This window comes from Buteo buteo, chromosome 14, assembly GCF_964188355.1.
Source record: "Buteo buteo chromosome 14, bButBut1.hap1.1, whole genome shotgun sequence".
Taxonomy (NCBI): domain Eukaryota; kingdom Metazoa; phylum Chordata; class Aves; order Accipitriformes; family Accipitridae; genus Buteo; species Buteo buteo.
Genome location: NC_134184.1, coordinates 33,375,525 through 33,397,164, shown reverse-complemented (window position 1 = coordinate 33,397,164; position 21,640 = coordinate 33,375,525). Strand labels below are relative to the sequence as shown.

The window sequence follows — 21,640 nt, the reverse complement described above, 5'->3', positions numbered from 1 at the left end:
CAGTTACACACACGATCTTTAGGCTGCCAGTACAAGATGAAAGGTCAAATCTTAAATGGTAAGCGAGATTTACTTTTCCTACTGGCACTACCTATGTGAACATTAATGCAAGACTTATGTGGCAGAGGAAAAAAGGTGTTAACAGGGAGGGGGAATATTCGGGTCAGTACAGATACATTTTGCTACTCTATTTCTGTTCCTCATGTAATAAAATGCAGTGTATGTGGTACTTTAGCAAATCAGCAGCAGAAGCAATAAACCCGGTCAGAAGTTTCTGACAATAAAAGCATATTCTGCCCCCTGATTTTTATTCTTTTTTTGCCTTAAATTTGGAAAGAAGTTTCACATTTCAGTATAATTCAGACCACGTTAAAGACATTTCTAGGAAAAGGCACGTTTCCTACAGCAAAGCTCATTTAACAGTCACTTAACAGCAACAAACTTAAAGCCTTGGTTGGCAATTTCAATTTCTCCTCTGCATGATTCATTTATCCCTGGGATAGGCTTGAGCAAGGGATTCTCCCAGCAAAATACAGACTAATCAAATTATTTCAAGTCAGTCAGGTATTCACTTTATGCCATCCGGCCCCGATGGCAAAATCTCTTGTAATAGCAGATCTCCCAACGTTAAAAGAAAAAAATATTCGCGGGCTAAACACTGGCTCAATCAGAGCCAAGAGGCAAAGCTCCTACAGTCAGAAAGACATTAAGTGTTACCACGGTCTCATTCTTGTTCCTAATCTTTCACGCTGCGTTGGAAAGTGGCTTATATACATACAGATACACGCACCCCATTTCAGACACGCGCTTGACAGAGCACAAAATGACCCCCACGTGCCAGGCGCCATCGGTACGTTGCGTCCCAGCGGCTGGCAGGGAGAGGACAGATTTTTGCAAGATGCTGAAAGATCCCGGCACCGCGGCCAGCACCGAGCAACAACCCGAGAAGGCCGGAGGCTCTCCGCCCCCCGTCTGAGCCGAAGGGCCTTCCCCGTCCGTCCCAACGCACGCAGTCCGGGAGAGCAAAATTCTCCTTTCCCGTTTCCTTGGCCTCCAGTGAGGAAGGGAGACGGGACCCAAGTCAGTCCGCCCCAGGTTCCCAGCGGCCGGCACAGCAAAGGCCCCGTCGGGCCCGCATCCCCAGCCTCGCGCGCCGCCATCGGGCCGGGACGCCGGCCCGCCGCAGGGATGCCGCCCCGAGAGCCGGCTCGCGAAAAGCCAACGCAGCCCGTGCCTCACTAAACCCCGGGGTTCAGCCCAACAGCTGGAGCCGTTTGGAAACTTGTACCTCGGGAGAAATCTCGGCAGCCACGGCGCTGCCCCGGGCCATGGACGGGCTAATGGAGAAGGCCTGACGACTGTGGCCTGAGTCGCGGTTGATGCACGGGTCGTTTGCTGACACTTTTACACGACGTGCCTAGCGAAAGACGCCTGACCTGGTAAGTGATTTTTGGCGTAAATATTTCTTATCTCTGTCTCAACCTGGACCGTAACTTGAAAATCGGGGCGCCTGGTGCGCTCTCACTTTACCCTGGTTTCCAAAGGACTGGCTGCAGCATCCATTCGGCCGACAGGTACCTGCGCTGCAGCTGGCTGGCGGTGAAAAAACACAGCAAATGCCAGCTCTTGCCCCGCGAGCAGATAGGGAAAAGATCAAGCAGTGATGCCGATAACTACGGTGGGTTATTCTTTTCCTCCCTTCCCACTGAGCTCTCCAACAGCTTCCAGCTCGCCCTCCTTTGGGAGAACCACACAGCCCTCCAACTCCCCCGGTGCCCCTTCTCTACACCTGCCAACGACACTCTTGCTCTGATCGTCTTTGAAAACGAAAATATTTCTTCTCAGCTGTACAGTTTTCAAGTTGACAGCTTTTATTTCACAGGCGGAGAACCTCCTGCAGACCTGAGCGCCTGCCAGCCTTTCCCCCACGGCACCCTGGGCTCTAAGAAAAGGCACTGCCTCCTTTAAGAGCATCGTGACGCCGACGCCGCTATTTCCTACATTCTCAAATCCAATGCAGAGGGCAGTCACATGCTCCTGTTTATACATCCCATAATACAAGGCCCCTATTTATCAATAAATGCCTTGAGGTGCAGAGCAAAGCCCAAGCTAATAAAAATCTGCTAGGATTATCTGCTGGTGTTTCACATCAGCAACAGCAGTGGCCAGGGGAAAGTGAAGGGAAATGAGGATGCAGCAAAGAGTAAAGAGCAAAAGGAAGGGGCTGCTACAGGTATTTGAAGAGTTGGGGAATGAAGAGGGAGGACAAGGCAACACAAGTAGGAGCCCAACTCTTTCCCCCCCCCCCTTTTTTTTTTTTAAACTCTAATTCAAGGCATTAAAGAATGACTCAAAAAAATACACAGACAAACAGAAAACTGCTATGTTTTGCTGAGTAAATAACTAACCATTGGAACCCAAGGCTGCAGGATAACTACTGGAAAATAACTTGCAGTGATTAAAAAGGGATTAAATGGGTTTTATAAACAACAGTATCTGTTGTTAAACATGCTAAAATAAAATTACAAGAGTTAATAACCCATTTGCTTCAGGGCATAAACTAATCCTCAGCTAAGGGTAGCAGAGATCTGCCTGCATGTCAGCTCGATATCTGGTGCAACAACTCCTCTCTATAGGCAAGCAATCCTTGCTTTTAATTCCTGGCATTTAGAAATTGTCTTTCTTGCCTGAAAAAGAGAGCATGCTATTGTTCAGGCCTTCAACTGACCTCACATAATTAATTCTGGAGTTTACCAGATATATCATTCCCTTGAGGGGTGGGGGTGAAATGCATGAAAAGGGAGGAAAACAGTTTAATTGCTCTGCACTTCGATATTTTGCTCTCCATTTCTTCAAATATGGTTTGTCAGGGCACTAAAACCAAGCACATGAGATAAAATTCTCGTAAAAAGCTTAAAGACATGAACAAAGCACAAAATCTATGAGTACTTTTTGGTGCAACAGTTCACCAGCTGAATCAGTTTATGAGAAAATTAGATCTTTAGGACAGGCAGCAAGGGAAGATTTTTAATATATTAGAACAGAAGAATTTACTCTGCTTGGTAATAATTAAAGCATTATCTAGTATCATAGCCTGTTCTCAGAGATGGGATAGGGTTGAAGTACAAACTCCTCGAGATTACGATTCGAGCCCTCTCCAAACCCAAATCCAAACCCATGAGCCTTACTAACAGATTGGCTAGTGTCCCAAATAATTGCTTCTGGACAAAACACAAGATGGGACACGACATATCCAATGCTCCACTGTGGTTATGAATTTTTGCTTTCAAACACCAGCTTGCTCTTTCCCACAGGTAAGACGGCTGCGCGCTGGGGACGCTCCTCCCCTGGCTCAGGAGAGCTCCTGGAAGAACAAGTCTTGAACATCAGCCCTACAGAACTCAGTCCACAGGTGACCTTTCCCTCCGTATTGCCAGGCTACTCGCTCCGGTTTCATTTGTCTACAACTTTTTGATTATTTTTTTTTATTATTTTTAGGGGGGTGCAGGTTACAGCTGGCTCAGTCTGGCTATCCCAAGGGTCAACATTTGAACTCTGTTTTCAGAAAAGGACTTTGCAATGGTCCACTTCAACTCACTAGCAGGCCAGATCAAGCATGCCCTGTGCCTTATGAGTCTCTGCAAAGTTTGGCACTGGCCACCCAACAGAGCAATATCAGTGCTGGAGCCACACATTAAACCGATAACCAAAGCAAGAAATATAAAATGCCTGCTAGGGGAAAAAAAAAAAAAAAAAAAAGCTCTGAAATGTAAATTAGTTTTACAGTGAATGCAAACACACTGTTTCAGATCACTGTACGTACACATTCCCTCTCCTCCCCTACTGCTGAAACAGCAAAGCATGCATGGCAGATGGCATGATTCATCTGAAAATTACTCTAGCAGCACTCTATTAGCCTCTAAGGAGTAAACTAGGATAAAAATATTCTGAATGTTAACTTAAACTAGGCAGTTGTCATGAGGAGTCGTCAGGTCAGTCTACTTGCTTAGTCTGCAGAATTTTTCTTTCAATCAGCAATAAGCATTACATATGAAGATACCATCATTTATTTGTTCTACCAACCAGGAATGAATACAGAAGCAAGAAGGGAAGCAACTGAGGGACAAAAAGGTTTATTTCCCCACACGTATGTAAAAAAGTACCAGCCAGAGTCAGGTCGAGAGCCACAGCACATCACGTTAACAGCGGCACGAGCCATTTCTGGTGCGATGGGATAGACACAGCTTCAGGAGACTGCGCATCTTAGCTGGGAGAACAACTTCCCCGCAGCAGCCGAGTATAAACCTGCCCAACTGAAGACATGGAAGGGACCTCAATTACATCCAGGACATTCGCAAGAAGCTGCTTGGTAATAACACCCACCCCGGGAGGACCCCCAGCCCCAGCCCCCAGCTCACTCCCAGCCCCGCAGAGGACACGGGTGGCCGGCAGCCACCCCCGAGGGGGTGAGCGAACACAGCAAGGGGCTGATCACGCCTCTGCTCGGCTGCGGTCCCGCTCCGGGCTCTGCAGGCAGCGCTGCCCACCAGCCCGCATGACACGCAGGATAACTTGCCAGGGAGGTGACAAAACCAAAGCCTGCATCACTCACGTTCGGTGTCAAGGCAGTCTTACCCATCAGCCTGCTCCAAAAATGCAGTTGGAGCACCCAGGGCATCGGACCCTCTCCTTTACACAAAAGGCAGGGGTCAGCGGTGCTGCACATCTTCTTCCAGAGAAATTAAAAACCATAGGAAGTAAGGAGTTGGGTTCCCAGCTGCAAGGAACGCTGAGCGCTCGCTCGCAGACCTGTTGGACTGGCAGATGATGCCTTCAACTGAAACTCCATCACTCATTTGAAAACAAGAAACAAAACACACACTCGGGTGGTTCAGAGTATGCTAACGGTACAAAAACTGACTACAGTGCAGGATCCTGCCCCAGGACTGACTACGGTAACGTTAATTGCCTGGACTCTGGGCCCCAAGCTAAAAAACTCCTTCCCAAAAAAACAGTGCACAAGAACCAATTTTTTTTTTTTGCTCCATCAACAATAAACCTCACTCAACAGAAGCTGAATATTTGGTGTGCTCTAATAGGCAGGTTAACCAACCGGTGGTGAAGCCAGTAACACAGTTGCCCTCATCTTTGGGGAGAAGGTGGTGAAACTGTGTTTAATGTCATCTCTTCAAAAAGGCGTTTTCTACATATGTATACGCTACCACGTCAGCCTCATTGCATAACTGGGTTGTGCAATCATTGCAAATTCATTTACATCTCCATTTTTGCTCCAGAGCTCCAGAAGGGGGAAGGAGGGATTGCTCTCAAAGGATGGGGTGGACTTTGCAGAACTGGCCTCCTCGGCCGCAGGAGGATGGTCTGAAGAGGGGTTGGAGGCAGCGGGAGGGCACCAGGACTCCCCCACTACTGCCACTACCGCTCACCCACAGCAGACGCTTCGAGCAAAGTCTTAGTTAGAAACCTCAAAGCAAAGGATGACTTCATAGCATCAGGGAATGAGTAGCGTTGGCTTGGACTGCAAGCAGAGAAGATTATGGTTTCTTCTTTTAATACTTATTACTATGTCATTGCCACAGAACTGTAAAGAAGAAATAGGCAAGAGTGCGGTATCAGGTTTTCATAGACTGAACAAACTGGATTATTCAAGAGTGACTCAAGTTTCCTAACAAGCATGGAAAAGTCTGCATTAAGATAGCATCTCTTTATTTTCCCAAAATCGGTTGCAACAGGCTGCGTTTTAAAATACTGCTTTAAACTCCTGTCCTCGTTTTTATTTCAAGAAGGCATTTACTGGATTTACTACATTTATGGATAAGGGCACAATGCACCAACAACACCAGGGACCAGACCCTAGGCCAGCATTAATACCCCACCGGCTAGAACATACACTTACACAATGTTAGGAGCGACGCTTAGCTCTTGCAGCAAAGGCAAAACCACAGCCATAAAGATCTAACACCTTAGTTTTACTTGCAGGCTGTCTATGTTCATCAAGGAAGGCGGCAAAATAAGGCAAAAGAAAATTAATCCCCCAACTTGAGCCGGAAGAGAAAGGTCCTGGTTGAGCCCTCTCCGTCATTCTCCCAGGTTTCCGAGCATTGTGCCACCTGCGTTTAAAACGCAGAAGTGCCTTCCAGCTCTGCCTGATGCCATCCCAGGAATGGCAGGGCCAAGATACCATAACAGCTACAAAAAAGGAAGCTGCTCTGAGTTAAACATGCAGTCACACTCTGGGTTTTCACATCTAAAAAAAAATTACCCCCTTTTTTGGTATTACTTCCTTCACTATAGATTTCTAGGTATTAATCAAGATCTAAATACATCTAGCTAGATAAAAACCCGTAGTGCATTCTTATTTCTGTTTGAATTACATAACACCATTTGATCAGCTCACACGTAAATTCACCCTGAATTTCAAATAGCTTCTGGTTTGAGCTGCAGATCCGTCAGCTGAGCAGAGCTCAGCTCAAAGAGGCAGGGCTGAAGTAGGACAAGCGTAGCAGTGGCAACAGGCAAACAGCAACTGCAAATACCTGAGCCAGATCTGGCTCTGGCAACTTAACCTTCCTTGATGTCACCACAAAGCTCATTTAAAAAAAAAAAAAAATTAGTAGTAACACTAATGAATCTAATCAATAAACATTTATCTTGGAGCAGCACTTCCATCATGAATCTTTCACGTTAGAACAAGTGTTGCTTCCTCACCTGAACCTCCATAGACACTGGAAGGTCTCACTGAGGAATAAAGGCAGCAGCCCGGTATCCTGCAGGGAGGCCAAGGGACGTACCTTAACTGCTTTAATTTGGAGGGAACCCATGGGGTGGATGACAGCAAACTTCTCCCCGTAACTGCTCAGAGGGGACGCGACTCCCTTCCCCGACCTCCTCGTCGCACCTGAGCAGCGAGCAGAGCGGTACCCACAGCCGAGCCCAACGGACGGCAGCGTTTCGGCAGGACCCCCCCGCCAGCGGGCTCGGCTCCGGTACGGAGCAGCCGCTGGGTCACGGCTCCGACGCCCAGAGGAACTGGGGCAGCAGCACCCTGCCAGCACCGGAGCAGAAGGCAGGCTTTCCCAAAAAGCTGCCAGCTCACACCTCCCCACCTCCTGATGCCATCCCACGCTTCCATCCAGAGAATGCTGCTGGGGGCAGCCGGGAGCAGCCCCCCGCCCCGGCCCCCCAGCGCTCCGATGCTGGAGCCTCGCAGGGCACTGCTGCGGGCGAAGGGGGCGAAAAGGAAAGAAGAGGGAGACTAACCAAACAGTTACAAATTACACCTGCTAATTATGCCTTTCCAGAGGGGAGACAACAGCAGGAATAATCCCTCTTCCCTCAGCGCGCTGCCAGGGTGCCTTCAGAGCCAGGTTTTCTGGGAGAAGGGGCTGTGGGGGTTGCAAATAATTACATTTAATTTGAAGGTTCACATTTGAAGAGAGTATTTTTGGAAAGAGAAATCAACACGTTAACAGCAAGCAGGAGCACAGAGCGCATAATCCTTTCACATCCTGACAGGGGAGAACTGCGGAGGCCTGCTATGAAGCATCTCTGAATAACAGCATCTTCATTTTTTGAATATCTAATTAGGAGTTTCTATATATTGCAAAGCATCGCTATAAGATATAATTTAGTTGGCAAACACTAAAGATCTCTCAGTCTGTAAGTATGCTTTTGGCAATCAAAATTTAAATCTGGGTATGTATCTGAGATATGTACGGCACAGGTACTTTTTTTTTTTTTTTATTCTAACAATCACGTCCAAATTAGCAGATTAACTCGAATCAGTTTTAAGCAAATGCAAGCTACAAGCAAATCAGCCTCCCCCACCACCACCACAGTGTATTTTTGGATTGTTAGTACCCTTATTCCTGTTAGTGGCTTCAAATACATTTAACACATATTAAAGGGCAGCAGACAAAGTGAAACAAGTTTTGTCTAAACCTGAGAAGGCTACAGATGCCAGAGCTTAGCACCAACTCGGACTTGAAACTCACACATGCCAAAAAAACATTTGCAACTGCGCTAATTCCCACTGTGGGAACTAAAAGGCAGCTTCATAACACAATGGGCAACACATCCATTCCTTTAATTTCAGTCGCCAAATTTTAATTAATTTCCATCCAGGCAAACATTAAGCGTTTCTGCTGATCTTGCGGGATGCAAACTCATTTGCACAATAAATGCGGTCTAACAAGTCACCACATTTATAGCACGTTGCTTCAGTCTTATCTAACTGCGTAGTTTAAGTCAGTGATGGGTAAGTGAAACTCCACCCACGTCACAGTTTCTGGAGTTAAGCATAAGAAAACTGAAGAAGTTGCTACCTTCGCACTGCAAGCAAGACTGCCGACAGTATTTGGACGATTGGAGCCCATATTCTGAACTACACATACAGCCCTTGTTGAGGAAGCGGGGGGGAAGCATGCAATTTTCACTTCAATTTTCTTCTACAAAATGAATGTCTGTATCCCAAAGCCCCAGAGCTCCCCTTCCCAAAAAAAAGCAAAGTCAAAGACCCTCTACTGCCCGCTCGCGGTAACTGCCAAAATGAGAAAAAGGGGGGGGGGGAAGGAAAACAAATCAAACTCAAATCAAAGTGTATAAATTTAAATAGGTCAGCATCTAAACAAACCAGTCACAAGTTCTGCCCATGCCAGGAGGCACAAACCACTGCAGCGTCAAAGCAGGGACCCTCAGCAAGAACAGGGATTGCCCGAAGGTGGATCTGGCAGCAGAAAGGGCAGCGGGGCAGCCAGGGCATCAGCCCGCACACAGGTAGCGGCTCCAGCCCGGCGACTGAAGAGCAGCTCCGGGTGAACAGCAGCGGCGCAGGGCCCTCCCAGACGCAGCACTTTTGCTCACTTGCCTCCCTCCTCCTCTGCAACTCCGACAGCGGAGCAGGAGAGCGGTGGTGCCCTGGCACCCAGCTGCGGGGCTGTGGGTCCGCCTCGCCGGCCAGCGCCTGCCCTCGGCATCTCCTCTCTTCACGAGCCTTCAACTCTTCCCAGAACCGCAGCTGCCATGCGGAGCACAGAGGCTGCTTACAAGGACAATTCCTTCACGTGTGCACGCCGCTCGCTTCGTAGAAAAAAGTTTTTGATTTCCCAATTTCTGCGCATGATGAAGATTTCACTCTGGTGCTGACTACATGGAAAGGGGGAGGGTGTCTCCAACGCTTCTAGAGGGAGACGCAACACCCAAGACGCGGAGAGCAGCCCACTTCACCCTTCGCATCCTGACGCAGGAGAAGCATGGAGGCCTGGCACGAAGTGGCCTCTGAACAGTAAGAGATTCCAAAAAAAAATGAAGATGCTAAGTAAATAAGAGCTCTTCCGTATTACAAAGCATAGCTAGGAGATATAACTTAGCCGGCAAACACTATGGGTTAAGGGCGCCTCTGCTTGCAAGCACTTTGTCGGCAATCAATCCAAATTGAAGTCTGAATATGTACTATTTTAGAGAGCGTGTCCCACACATACACAGCACGTTCTCTCAAGCACGCACATGCCAGGCCCCAGAACTTACACACCCCTTAGACCTAAGCAACAAAACCAGCCTTGACAAAATGCAAACGGAGCCCCACGTGCTCCCACCAACGTGCGCCTGGGCTGCAGCTAACACACCAGCAAAGCACCGGGAGAAACACGGGCTGCTTAGAAATGCAGTCGCAGCCATCCCTGGCACGCTGGCTTGAAGCGGCAACGGGACTGAACGCACTTCCAGCTGCATGGATTCCTAGCATTCCCAAAAATTAGGTTTCTAAGGCTAGAACAAGAGAAGACTTGTACCTTTAAGTTTAATTAACTCTAGAATAAGACGTATTTTCAAACAGAACTATAACATCATTGATACCGTGCAGTGGTGCAAGATGCCTTTAACAACAGTAAGCTGTCTGAGCAAATCGAGTGTGCTCTCCGCTCCTCCAGCAAATTTCTAATCTCCTGTCTCATGCGGCAGCCGTCAAGGGTCCCAGGAGGTTTTCGGTGACTACATTTTTAAACCTAGCCACTTCTGGTCCCATCCACATACCACAAAGCAAAGCATTGTTAAATCTTCATCATTTACTGCAGAAGTGCTTCAAAACTAAATACGTTTGCCTCCTTGGGTATTATTTTAAGTCATCTGGTAAAGATCGGTATCCACTATTGAAATCTAGCACAAGCATGAGGCCTAATGAAGTCTTAGCAGATAATCATCAATCCAGTAAAAGCAGCTGACTTTGTTCATTTTATTCCTCCACCTCATCCATTCGGAATGGAGACCTACCAAGAAACTTTGCGAAACAGCTGCTGCGCTGCTAACGTAAGATGTCTGCGTATCACAAACTACAGTACAGGAATGAAGCACCTTTGCTTGACGAACGCACGTGAATAACATTTACTATGTATATTTAGAAATAACACCTAAATGTGAATAGCGCTTGTCCTCAGAGATCAATTTAGTTCATGCTGAACCTCTCTGTGGAGCAGCAGAGATGATGTTCTTCAAAACGTGACTCCTCCCCGGGCATGCTTTACTTCTGAAGTGCAGCCTATCATCACGAAGAACAGTGTTTCCCCAGTATTTAAAACCCATTTTGGCAACCAGACTTACAAACAAAACGCTACAAAATTCATTAAAATATTAGTATGCACTGCCATATGCTTAACTATGACTAGCTGCAGCCAGCATCAGTGAATTTGAAGTTTCTTCTTCATACGAGTTGACAATAAAGTAAATATATCCATCTTCTACATACTTCTGGAACAGGAAAACAATAAACTATTTACCAGGTATCTTCACTGTGTCTTACTTCAGCATTCATTACTCAAGGTTATAAACTCATTTTCATTAGAAAACCTTGTTTCATATACAAACTTTCTCCCAAAACAGAAGGGGCTGAAGGATGAATCTCTGTAGCCACAGCCCTACATATTTCACAAATCTGTGGCTGCGAAATGTATCAGCATTTTTGTTCCAAAAGCCAAGCACTCATTTTACAAAATATTCACCAGTTGTGTAAACAGAGGAGCACATATTTAGGCAGTATTATGCTTTGGAAACTGAAAAAAGTCTGAACAGACATCTCAAGAGTACATCATTTCTGGAGTCTTATAAAAAACCTAAAGCACCAAAAAAAATTGCCTATTTTATTGTTGATCAGTGTATTTAAAAAAAAAAAAAAACAAAACAAAAAACCAAAACAAACAACAAACCTCACATAGCCTACCTAAACATCTTTATCCCCTTGTACCACACTGCTTCCCCTTTCCATCCCAGGCAGCAAAAGCCCCAGTTCCCTGAACCGCCAACTTCACCGACAACTTGTGAAATCGTCTAAGTGATACAAAAATAATGATACTAAGGAAGCAGCCGAGTGTGTCGTAAGGAGTACGGTGGCAAAGGGAGCAGTTACCTCGTTTTTGTATTGAAGTTCTTTAAAGTCAGGCAATTCAGGAAAACTTAGTTCATTACGTCAGTACACAAAGCCACTCAGGCGTTCTGTTTTGGTGTTTCATCTTACCTATAATCATACGAGTAACTGAACAGACATCACAGCAGATAGAAAATGGGCAAAGAAAACCAAGAGTATTTCCAACGCGTCATTCCAGGCCCTGATGGGAAGCTCAAAACCACGGATGAAGGCTGGGACGCACCGCACCGGCCCCAGCTGCTGCGAGGCGGCTCAGTCCCTCCCGGAGGCGACCTGCCTGTGGGACGGGGCCAGGGAAGCCCGCACGCCCCCCCAAAAACAGGGCTGCCACATACAGGTTTGAGGTCAGAATGGGCTTTGTCCTTCAAGCAAGGGCCAAGGTCCAAAGGGCAAACGCAAAAGGAGAAACAATTACGTTTAAAAGGAACAGACAGTTAAGGGCCGGCACTGCCGCTCAGCTTCGCCATGAGTTATTCGGGCACGGGCGAGGAGAGCACCTTGCACCTCCAAAGATTAAGCTGAGCTTTCATACCTGAAGCGAAGTGACACACAAGCTGGTGACTCGCAGACGACGGCTGCCTCGGAGGACCTTTTTTTAGGGGCAGTGAGCAGCTATGTCAGCCACTAAAGAGTAAAACTCCCAACGGGGTGGGCAGAGGCTGGAACTGGCCTTGCCGAGATCGGGCGTCAGGGCAGAGCAGATGCAACTCCAGCTTCCAGCTGGTGAGGCTACTACTGGTGCCACATGTGAAAAAGTGTGACTGTCATAGCGTTCAGCCTGGCAGAACCCAGAAAGAGAAAACCAACCATACACACTGGTATATGCATGCGTGTGTGCTGTATGTACATATAATACAACGCGTGATGCTAGGGGGACCCCAAATCACCCAGGGAAGCATCTAAAGGCACAGAGGTAAATGCCCAGTATGCAACCAGGACTGAGGGAATACACAGCAATTCTTCAAGGTAATCTTCAATTGTGATAGTTCCACGCAGAAAAAAAAAAAAAGTGTGATAAAAACCTCACAAAGATATACTCATTTCACTTTTAATAAATTGTACAAATTTCCGCGATTTAAATTGTTCACTCATCTAGAATCAAAAGTTTTGGACAACCCCTCTGAAGATTATTCTTGATTTCTCAAAGTCCTTCAAACACTTCAGGCTACGTGTGGCTTTCGAATCAAATACACCACTACCCAGAATTTGTTGTGCATGGAGACCAATTTACTACAGAACAGAGTCATGACCACCGAGCACTCCTACAGTAGGGGCACCCAAAGCACCCGTCCCATGGCTGTTTTGTCCTTGGGCTTTCAGGCTTACACCCATTCATCCTTCTGCAGCTAGGTATCAGCTATTCTCATTCCTTTGGCAATGGCAACAAATAAATTTAGGGGATCACGTTTCCTTGGGACTAGAAGTGGAGGAGGTGTAAATGCCCACGTGCTCTTAACACCTGCCACTGCGAAAAAATTAACACATCCACCTCCAGGTGAGTGCCACCAAAACTCTGTGTTTTCTGTTTAAGAAAAATTACAGCTTTTGATTTGAACCCATTTTCAAACGCAGGTTAAAAGGATGAGACCGTTCAAGGAAGCTTCTTAACTGTGATAGCTCCTTTATGATAAATCTCAACCATCTTGCCATAAAGCAAAGACATCAAGAAATACGCTCATCCCAGAGATGTTTTATATTTTACGTATGATGATTAGCCCAAAGGCTATCAGATTGGAGTAAAGGAAGAGTTACCTACAGTTGCAGTGAAGTTCTTGGAGGACTCTAGACTGTCTTAAGCCCGGTGCCTCCCACTAGCACAGGTAAGGGAAAAGGTTGCTTTCACTTGACTACAACTAGGATAGAAGTTTTGTTCTTCCATACAACTTTCACAACAATTTCTTTTGTTATCTCTGAAACAGATCTCGTTCTTGCTTCAGCCTTCTCTGAGCAACGCCGGTCGCTATCGGCACTCGTTCACAACCAACAATACAGCGGGTCTGGCAGAGCACATCTCCAGCGCTTCCTTCCGTCAAGGTAGCCACTGTGCAGGGGTCCTGCGGACTTTGCTCCCGAGAGTTCAACGGGGGCTTTGTTCATAAAGCAGAGTTTCTGCTAGGAAAGTCTGGAATAAACTGCTTTGTACATATAACTGAGAACAACTTTAACTACCCTAATAAGCTACTACTGATAATTTCATGTTACTACCTATGGCTTCTCCCCTTATTTAAAAAGCTGTTTTTATTCGGAAGAACTTGGATGCTATTTTGAGCTCCTAACAGATAATGTTGACACCATTCAGCTTCTTTATTCAGCAAAAAGTGAAAAAGCAGCTTCGCATCAGATATTAAATCAGAGCGGTGCATGTTCACAAGCATCAGAGCAGTTAGCCCTCATCTTCTGGGTGAGAAACACAGCCTTAGTACTATGCAGAAAGCGCACATTCTTTTTAAGTTCCTGTGTATTTCATAGGTTTTGTGTGTAATTTGAAACGTACCTTGTTGCGCTTACAAACATGCAAACTCCTACAAGATGAAGTGCCTCGAAGCTTTATTTAAGGGCAGTGGAGGAAAAAAAAAACCAAACCACCACCCACCCTCTCTTTCTCAGACTGCGAAACACCGGCACGGAACGCACTCCCGGCCCCAACGCAAACCCGCGCTCCCTGTCAGCAGAGAAGTCGGCCACTACCGATCTGTGCTCCTCGCCCAGCGATGCTCCTCCTCTGCCAGGGCCCTCGGCTGAGTCCGGCTTCACTCCCAGCCCCGCGCCCGCACCGACGGCGGGTCCCCGGCCCCCAGAGCAGCGGCACACCGGCAGCTCCCAACCCGAAAAATAAAAATAATCCTCACTCAAGCTGAGCCGCGGATAAACGGTGAGAAACAAGGCAACAGGCTGCACGCCTCGACCAGAGCAGTTACGGCATTGACACCCAGTGGCTGCCAGCAACTAAACTTGAAAATGCATTTAAGAAACGTTGCACTTATCTGGCCGAAGTGGCACAAGCTGCAAGCGTGTAGCTTTCTGAGCAGCCTGGCAGTGACACGGCCAAAAGAAGGGATTAGGGCAACGCGTGTCCAGTGCAGAACAGGGTAACCACCCAATTACGGCAGGAGAGCGCACGTGTATTTACCCGCTAGCCATGGCAGGGCACCTACTGCACCCTACCAGAGGGTACCACAGCCAAAAAACATACCGGCAACGGCTCTCCGTCTCTCGGAGGGGCACGGGGGCAGAGGAAGAGCTCCGTCAGAGGGAGGGGTGCGTGACTTCTTACTCGCTGAAGCACCACAGGAAGAGCAGCAGTAAAATAGGAAGCACCTAACAAGTTACACAGCTAGCAGAGTTTCTTAGTTGCTCGCTTGAATTTGGGAGTTCTTTGCTTTGATTTTGTTTTGGTTTGTTTGGTTTTCAGTTCTCTTTTACTTATTCTAAAATTGATGCATCTTGCTTTTTTCCAAGGAGACTGAAATACCACTGGAAAAAAAACTCCACCGTTTTCAAGTGACAAGTTACCTTATTTAAAAGTTGTCAGCTATCAATCATTTCACTCCTATTAAGGGTTTTCAGGAAAGATGTCTTCAGACAATTATCCTTTAAATTTTTCAGTCAAACACATCGACAGAAACTAACAAATTACTATTAAAAGCCTCAAAAGCCTTCAGCTAAAAATGAGTTTTAAGATTACCCTGCGTTTCCTTAGCAGGGTGTTGCTTACCTCCAAAAAAAAAAAATTTTTTTACAAAAATCTGATGCAACAAACGTTCCTAGCTATGCAATTAAAAATACATGAACGCACTCTCTTTTTTAAAAAAGGCACATAATACCGATACTAGGAAGCAAAGCAAAGAGTTTGGCTGGCCCCAGCTGGACCGAAGCGATGAACGCACCGGGACGCGCTGACGCCGCGCCAGGTGCGTGCACCTCACACGTTTACTGCCATCGCTTAATCCCTGGCGGGGCGGCGGAGGCTCTGCCTTGACGCAGACGGCTGCGGCTTCCTCGGACCACGCTCCCACGCAACAGGGCCACGACACGAGGCGCTCGGCCCTCGCTGCGAGCGGGGACATGGGTGGGTGACACTTTCTCCAGGGAGGAGGCCTCGGAGGACGGGAGGATTCCTTTGCAGCCTTCGCCACCCCCGGGGGACGGATGCGGAGCCGGACGGGACCACGGGCCCGGCGCGGCCACCGCCACGGCGGGTGGGCGAGGGCCGGCGTGGCCACAGAGCCCCACGCCACACTCGACGCCCGGCCCAGGGCCACCTCGCCTGGGGTGGCCGCGGGCCGCGGGGGCCAGCAGCCCCTCGGGCAGCTGGCCGTACGGCCTGGCTCCGAGCAGCACCGGCCGCCGACCGTCCCAGCGCCTGAGAGGAGAAAGACGCTCCCGCGACCCAAGTTTAACGAAGCCATCAGGACAAATACAGCGGCTTACTCATTAAACACACGGTATTTTTGCAACCCTTGTCCTGCCTCCGCTCTTTCCCCATCCATGTTTGCTTCTGTGCCTCCCGCCCCAACTTCGCCCCGGTGCCCGACGGCGATCCCGGGTCCGGGCAGCCCCAGGGGACGCGGCGGAGCCTCCGCAGGGCCCCACGGCCGCCCCCCCACCCCCCGACACGGGTGTTGAACGCCGGTACCGGCAGCCCCCCCGTCCCCCCCGGGGGAGCGGGAGGCGGCAGCGTTGCCGCCGGGTTTGCCCGGGGACGGCGCCGTGACACGGCGTGAACTTTTGCTTTCGGCGGGGGGGGGGGGGCGGAGAACGGAGGAGGGGGGGGCGGCCCCGGCCCCTCCTGCGCCTCACCGGGGGGAGGGCAAACCCGCTTTTTTTCCCCCTGAGGGTGAAGAAAAAGTAAAATTTTAAGAAAATAAAATAGTAGTAATAATAATTAAAAAAAAAAAAAAAAAAAAGGCGTGGAGCCGGAGCGGCGGGCGGCCCGGGGGTGGGCAGCGGGCCCAGCCGCTGGCAGCGCCGCGGTTCCCTGCCCGGGCGGCAGCGTCTGCAGCCCCGAGCACGGAGCCCAACTCCGACGGGGCGGGGGGCGTCCCGTCCCGTCCCGGTCCCGGTCCCCGTCCCCCCCACCCCCGCCCCTCACCTTCCAGCCGGCCGAGCTGTTGCTGTCGCCCTTATCCTTGAAGTAGGGCACGCTCTTGACCATCCACTCGTAGATCTGGGAGAGGGTGAGCCGCTTCTCGGGGGAGCTCTCGATGGCCTTGGTGATGAGGTCCGCGTAGGACAGGTTGCCCCAGGCGTTGCGGCGCGACGAGCTGCTCTTGCGGGGCTGCCCGGCCACGGGGCCCGGCGAGAGACCGGCCACGGGCGGCGGCACCGGCGGCACCGGCGGCGGCCCCGGCGGGTGGAGGCGGCAGCCGGCCTCGGGCGCCGGGAAGTCCCCGCAGCGGCAGGCGGCCGCCTCCGGGGGAGCGGCGGCGGGGGGCAGCGGCGCGAAGTCCTCGCTCTCCTCCAGCAGGCTGAGGTTGCTGATGAAGTCGGCGCCGAGCGCCCCCGAGGCGGCGGCCCCGGCCCCGGCCCCGGTCCCGGCCGCGGCCCCGGCCGCCCCCTCGGGCTGCCCGCCGCACGACGGCGCCGGGCTGGAGGTGGCCGAGCTGGGGGGGTTGAACTCCGGCCGCGGCAGGGGCCAGGTGCAGGAGCGGGGCCGCGGCAGCGGCTCGAAGTCGGGGTCGATGTCCACCAGCTGCGGTGCCTCGGCCATGGCGGGGCCGGGGCGGGAGCGCGGCGGCGGCAGGAGCGGGGCGGCTGGGCTCAGCGCCGCCGCCCCATGCGGGCTCCGGGCGCGGACCGGCGCGGCCCCGACGGCGCGGCCGCCAACTCCCCTCACGGCTCCGGCCCCGCCGCCCTGCCCCTGCCCGGCTCCGGGCTCCCTGCCCGCCCGCCCGCCCGCCCTCCTTCCCTCCGCGGCAGCGGCGGCAGCAGCAGCAGCGACCCGGCCGCCCGGCGCGCACCGACTGGAGCGACCGCCCCGCGCGGGCCCGCCTCCAGCCTTCCTCCTCCTCCTCCTCCTCCTCCTCCCGGCGGGGAGGGACGGCCCGCTCCGCGCCAATGGCAGCGCCGCGCCGCCCGCCCGCCTCCCGCCGCGGGGCCGGTTTGGCAGGAGGGTGCCGGTGCCCCCCGTGCCGTTTCTGGGTGGGTTTTGTTTTCCGGCGGCGGCGGTGTGAGAAGCGCCGTGCCCGCCGCCCCCCCCCGCCGTGCCCCCCGCAGCCCCGGGCTCGGGTGCCGGGGCTCCCCCGCCCCGCCGGGCCCTCGGCGCCCTTCGGACGACGCATCCCCCGGCTGCAGCGGGGGGGGGGCCGGGCGGCGGTGGGGGTCTTCGTACGGGGAGCTGGTGCCCGACGCCGCGGGCAGGCTCGGCGGCGCGGGGCCATTCCCGTCCTCGGTCGGCTCCGAGGCGGACTCGGTGCGCTTCCCCGCAAAGCCCGAGGCCCCCCGGCTGAGAGGGGCTTGTGCCCCCCCCGCCCCGCGGAGGCGGCGGGTGGAGGACCCACCGCCTCAGCCCCCCGAGCCCCGAAACGTGCGGAGATGCGCCTCAAGGCAACGCAGAAGTGCGGTTCTGACTACAGCTAAAAGCGAGACGTTCGCTCACGCTGGGGAAGCGATCCCGGGGACGAGGCACGACTCAACGCCTCGTTCAAGCTGGCAAACCCTACTTTTTAGAAAATCTGCTTCGTGTTCGGTGGCAGGAGCGCTTGTAAAAGACGCTCCTCAGGCGCGGCTTAGAAGTCACAAAATTCGCAACCAGCCGCGGCAGCCGGCGGTGCCTGCCAGAGAACCAGCGGAGGGGGGAACTGTCCCCGTTGAGCCGGCAAACCTGCTACTCTTCCCTCCGCTCCGCGTGAAGGCAGCGGGCGTTAATGTCGTCTAAATGTGGTTCATTGTTCCCATAAAAATACTTTCTGAAAATGAGTAACAATAATGAAGGAGAGAGAGCCTAAGACTGGATCTAGGCCCACAGCGTTTAATTCGGTGACGGATCATACATCTACATACACACGCTGCCTATTATGAAAACACTTTCTAAGACACGCAATGACACCTAACTACATAGTTAGCGCGACATATGCATAAGTGCATAGTAACTGGTCGAATTTTAAGGCACTGGTTTTGTCATGTTTCTTTTCCCAAATGCCAAAGGTGATTATACCTTATTTTAGGTTGGCTGCTCGTCAAATTTCAGACTTGCTTTGCCTTTAAGTCATTTCTGTGTTTTACAAACCCTTTAAGGGATTCAACCCACAAATTTATACTGTTTAGCCCACGGAATTTAGACACACACACCCCCCCTTTATTTTTTTTTCAGTTAAAAAAAAAAGGCAACATAGTCCCAGTTCAAGCTAATAACTTGCATGCCACGTTTCAGCTTGGAACAGCTTTATCCGGCTGCGTTACAAAACTCGGCTACAGTAGTTGCCCTGCAATAAGGGAGAGCACCCTGCCTTGGAGAAGCAGAGATTATATAATGGTGAGAAGCAGCCAGGGACGCGCGGCGACTGGACGTGCTTAAATGGGAGCCAAAACAAAAGAAGTGCCTGAGAACAGTGAAACATTTTCTTTTTCTTTCCTTGGTGTCTGAGGGAAAAAAAAAACCTTAAGAGCCAGACTGGCACCCATCCTGCTAGAGGAAATGGATTTATTACCCAGGCTTTCTTCTAAGGATTTTTTTAAAAATCTTGCACTCCTTCCTTTTTCACTTTGTCAAAAGTAGGGATGTTATTCCCTGGCCTCTATTGGTATACGCAGATGTTGAAAAAAAAAAATCAGCTTTCCTCTGTCAGGTGCCAGCTGTGAAAACTGGGAAGAAAGCTACTGCTGGGGGATTTTCGGAAGCCCTGGTGTGTTCGTGGTCCAGCCCAGCTCGCTCTGCAGGGGAGGGGTTGTGTGGCCCTTTCTTGGCCCCGCATGGCATTGCTGTCACCCGCCCCACCGTCTTGGCAGGGCTCTGCCACCACGTCTGTGCCCCACGTCGCCGCTGGTCTCGCAGCTCAAAACCGAGCAGGGGATACAGACAGCAGTTTGCGGCGAAGGGTGAGGGACACGGAGGTAGAGAGCGATAGAACTAGAGCCTTCAAAACGCTGCGTTTGCCCGGCAAGCGGGGCCCCATGACTCACAACGCAACAGGCAGGGCTTAGCTCTGCCGCGGGGATTTTGCCTATTGCACGCGATCGGCTGGGCCCAGGTCTGCTGGGGGCTGGAGGAGGGATGGAGGCCGACGAGACGATGCTGCTCGCTTTCCTGGGATGAGTAATCCAGGCAGTCTGCCCTGACTTCGGCGGAACCGCCTGGGTGAGTGAGTCCTTCCGAAAGGAAGGAATCCTTCCACGTCAACCGATTTTAGAGTCAAAGCAACGAAGTGACACACACGCCACGCACGACACAAGGGTCACGCCGGCCACGTGCCCTAACCCCGCCGGCACCGCTTGCCCGCGGCCCCCCAACACCTTTGACCACCCTCAGGACACGTTGCCGTGAACAAAACCGCCCGTTCGGCAGCTGAAGGGGGGCTTCCTCCTCCTAAAACAGCTCAGCACAGCGACGGCTCAGCACAAGAAATGTTACCGCATCTACAAATGACAGCGTTAAGTTTATCTCATCTCCCACAATGCCGAAATGCTGATGGATGCACCACAATTCATTTTCTACTCCCACGGCCCTCCTCCTACACTCCACCTTTTCATTTCTCTACTCCTACTCCTGCTCCCGTTTTCCACTCCTCTACAGTACAATATCTCCTATCATCCTTAGCATCGACTGGTATTTTTTTTTCAAATTAAAGACCTGAAGATTGCCTTTTATCATCACTGGAATAAAGCGGAGCCTTCTATTCATAATCTGGGTTCGAGGCAGCCAAAATAAAGGATCTGTACTGTCTTTTTACTGCTGCCTGTATAATTCACTTTCTGAGGTTTTGATCAAATTCAGCAGGAGACTATATGAAGTTGAAAGCACTTGTACTCTGCGTACAGCTCTTTTTTCTACATGTATGTGCGCGGCGAGAGAGTACAAACCTTCTAACAGAACAAAAAGCAACCATGAAACACCAGTTTGCGCCTGGTACCGTAAGAGCTGGGAGAAAGGTTATTTTCTGAGGAAGGCTGGGGGAGTCCAGCACCTCCAGTTTACTCCCACGTCTCTCAGAAGGGATCGCCTTCAGTTCGCAGTCCGTGTTTCCGCGGAGCCAGGGTATGGGAAGGGTGGCGTGGCACCTCGATCACCTCCCTGCCGGGCCCAGGGTGACTGAGGGCCCCCCCCAGCCAGATTTGGAGACGTCCCAGGTGGACGGGTCATTCGCACTGCCCAGCTAAGGGAGTCGAAGGTGTCTGAAGCTCTCCCAGCCGGGCTGGGGCTCCTTACACAGCCACCGCAGAGAGGCAGTCCCTCCGCAGCGCATTTCGGAGCAGGCGCTTAACGTCACCGCTGTGAGTTAACCTCCCGGGACTGCGCGTCTCTCCCACACGAGCCACAGAGGGAATTTAAGGATCTGCTAATCCCTTGCCACAATTTGGCGGTGCTAATGCCCCCGCTCCCTTTCCATCCTGCCCTTCGCCTCCCGCCTCGCGCAGCGGCACCCGCTGCCGGTCGGAGTCCGGCTGGCCCGGGGAGAGGCGGGTGTCACATCCAGGGTCACTCCGTGGCCGATGGAGGGAAACACGTCCCCCCCCACGGGTGATTCACCACCCCAGGTGGCAGAGTTGACCGGCCGCGGGGATGCCAGGCTCTCGCTCCGAGCAGTTCGCGCTCGCTTCCAGCCAGCTGCCTTCAGGCCAGCAAATCCCACCCATCCCGTTTTATAGCACGTGGGAAACACCTCATCTATTCCCTTGCCATCGCATCCCCGGGATTTTCAGGGCTCCAGAAGCGTCCGGTGGCCTGGTAAGCCAGAACTGATGGGCAGGACGATGCTGATCTTAAGGGACCACTTGCTCGAGCAAAACAAGCGGCACGCAGCCTTGCCTGGCACAAACTTGGACTTTTTTTCTCGTTATCCAGTGTACACTAGCACCTAGACCCCCCAGGAGGGCTGCAGCCCTCCTGAGCTCCGCAGTAAGAAAAAGGCCGTGCTGCAGAGCATTGGGCTAACAGGCTAACCGGGCACTGCGGAGAGATGGCCAAATGATCAGACCCACTTTGCGGGGGGGGGAACCGGGCCACCGTGAACTCACATGATGTGCAGAGTCCTCACAGAGGACGCATGGGCA

General features: G+C 51.4%; 1 protein-coding gene across 1 annotated transcript in view; it reads right to left on the bottom strand.

Moving 5' to 3' along the window:
* Nucleotides 1-17,190, bottom strand: part of FOXO1 (forkhead box O1) — a 65,656-nt gene extending 48,466 nt beyond the window's left edge. The window contains exon 1 of the mRNA XM_075046325.1: nt 16,524-17,190. Coding sequence (XP_074902426.1) covers nt 16,524-17,141 — 618 coding nt within the window. The 5' untranslated portion in view covers nt 17,142-17,190. The remainder of the gene's footprint in view (nt 1-16,523) is intronic.
* Between the last annotated feature and the right edge of the window lie 4,450 nt (nt 17,191-21,640).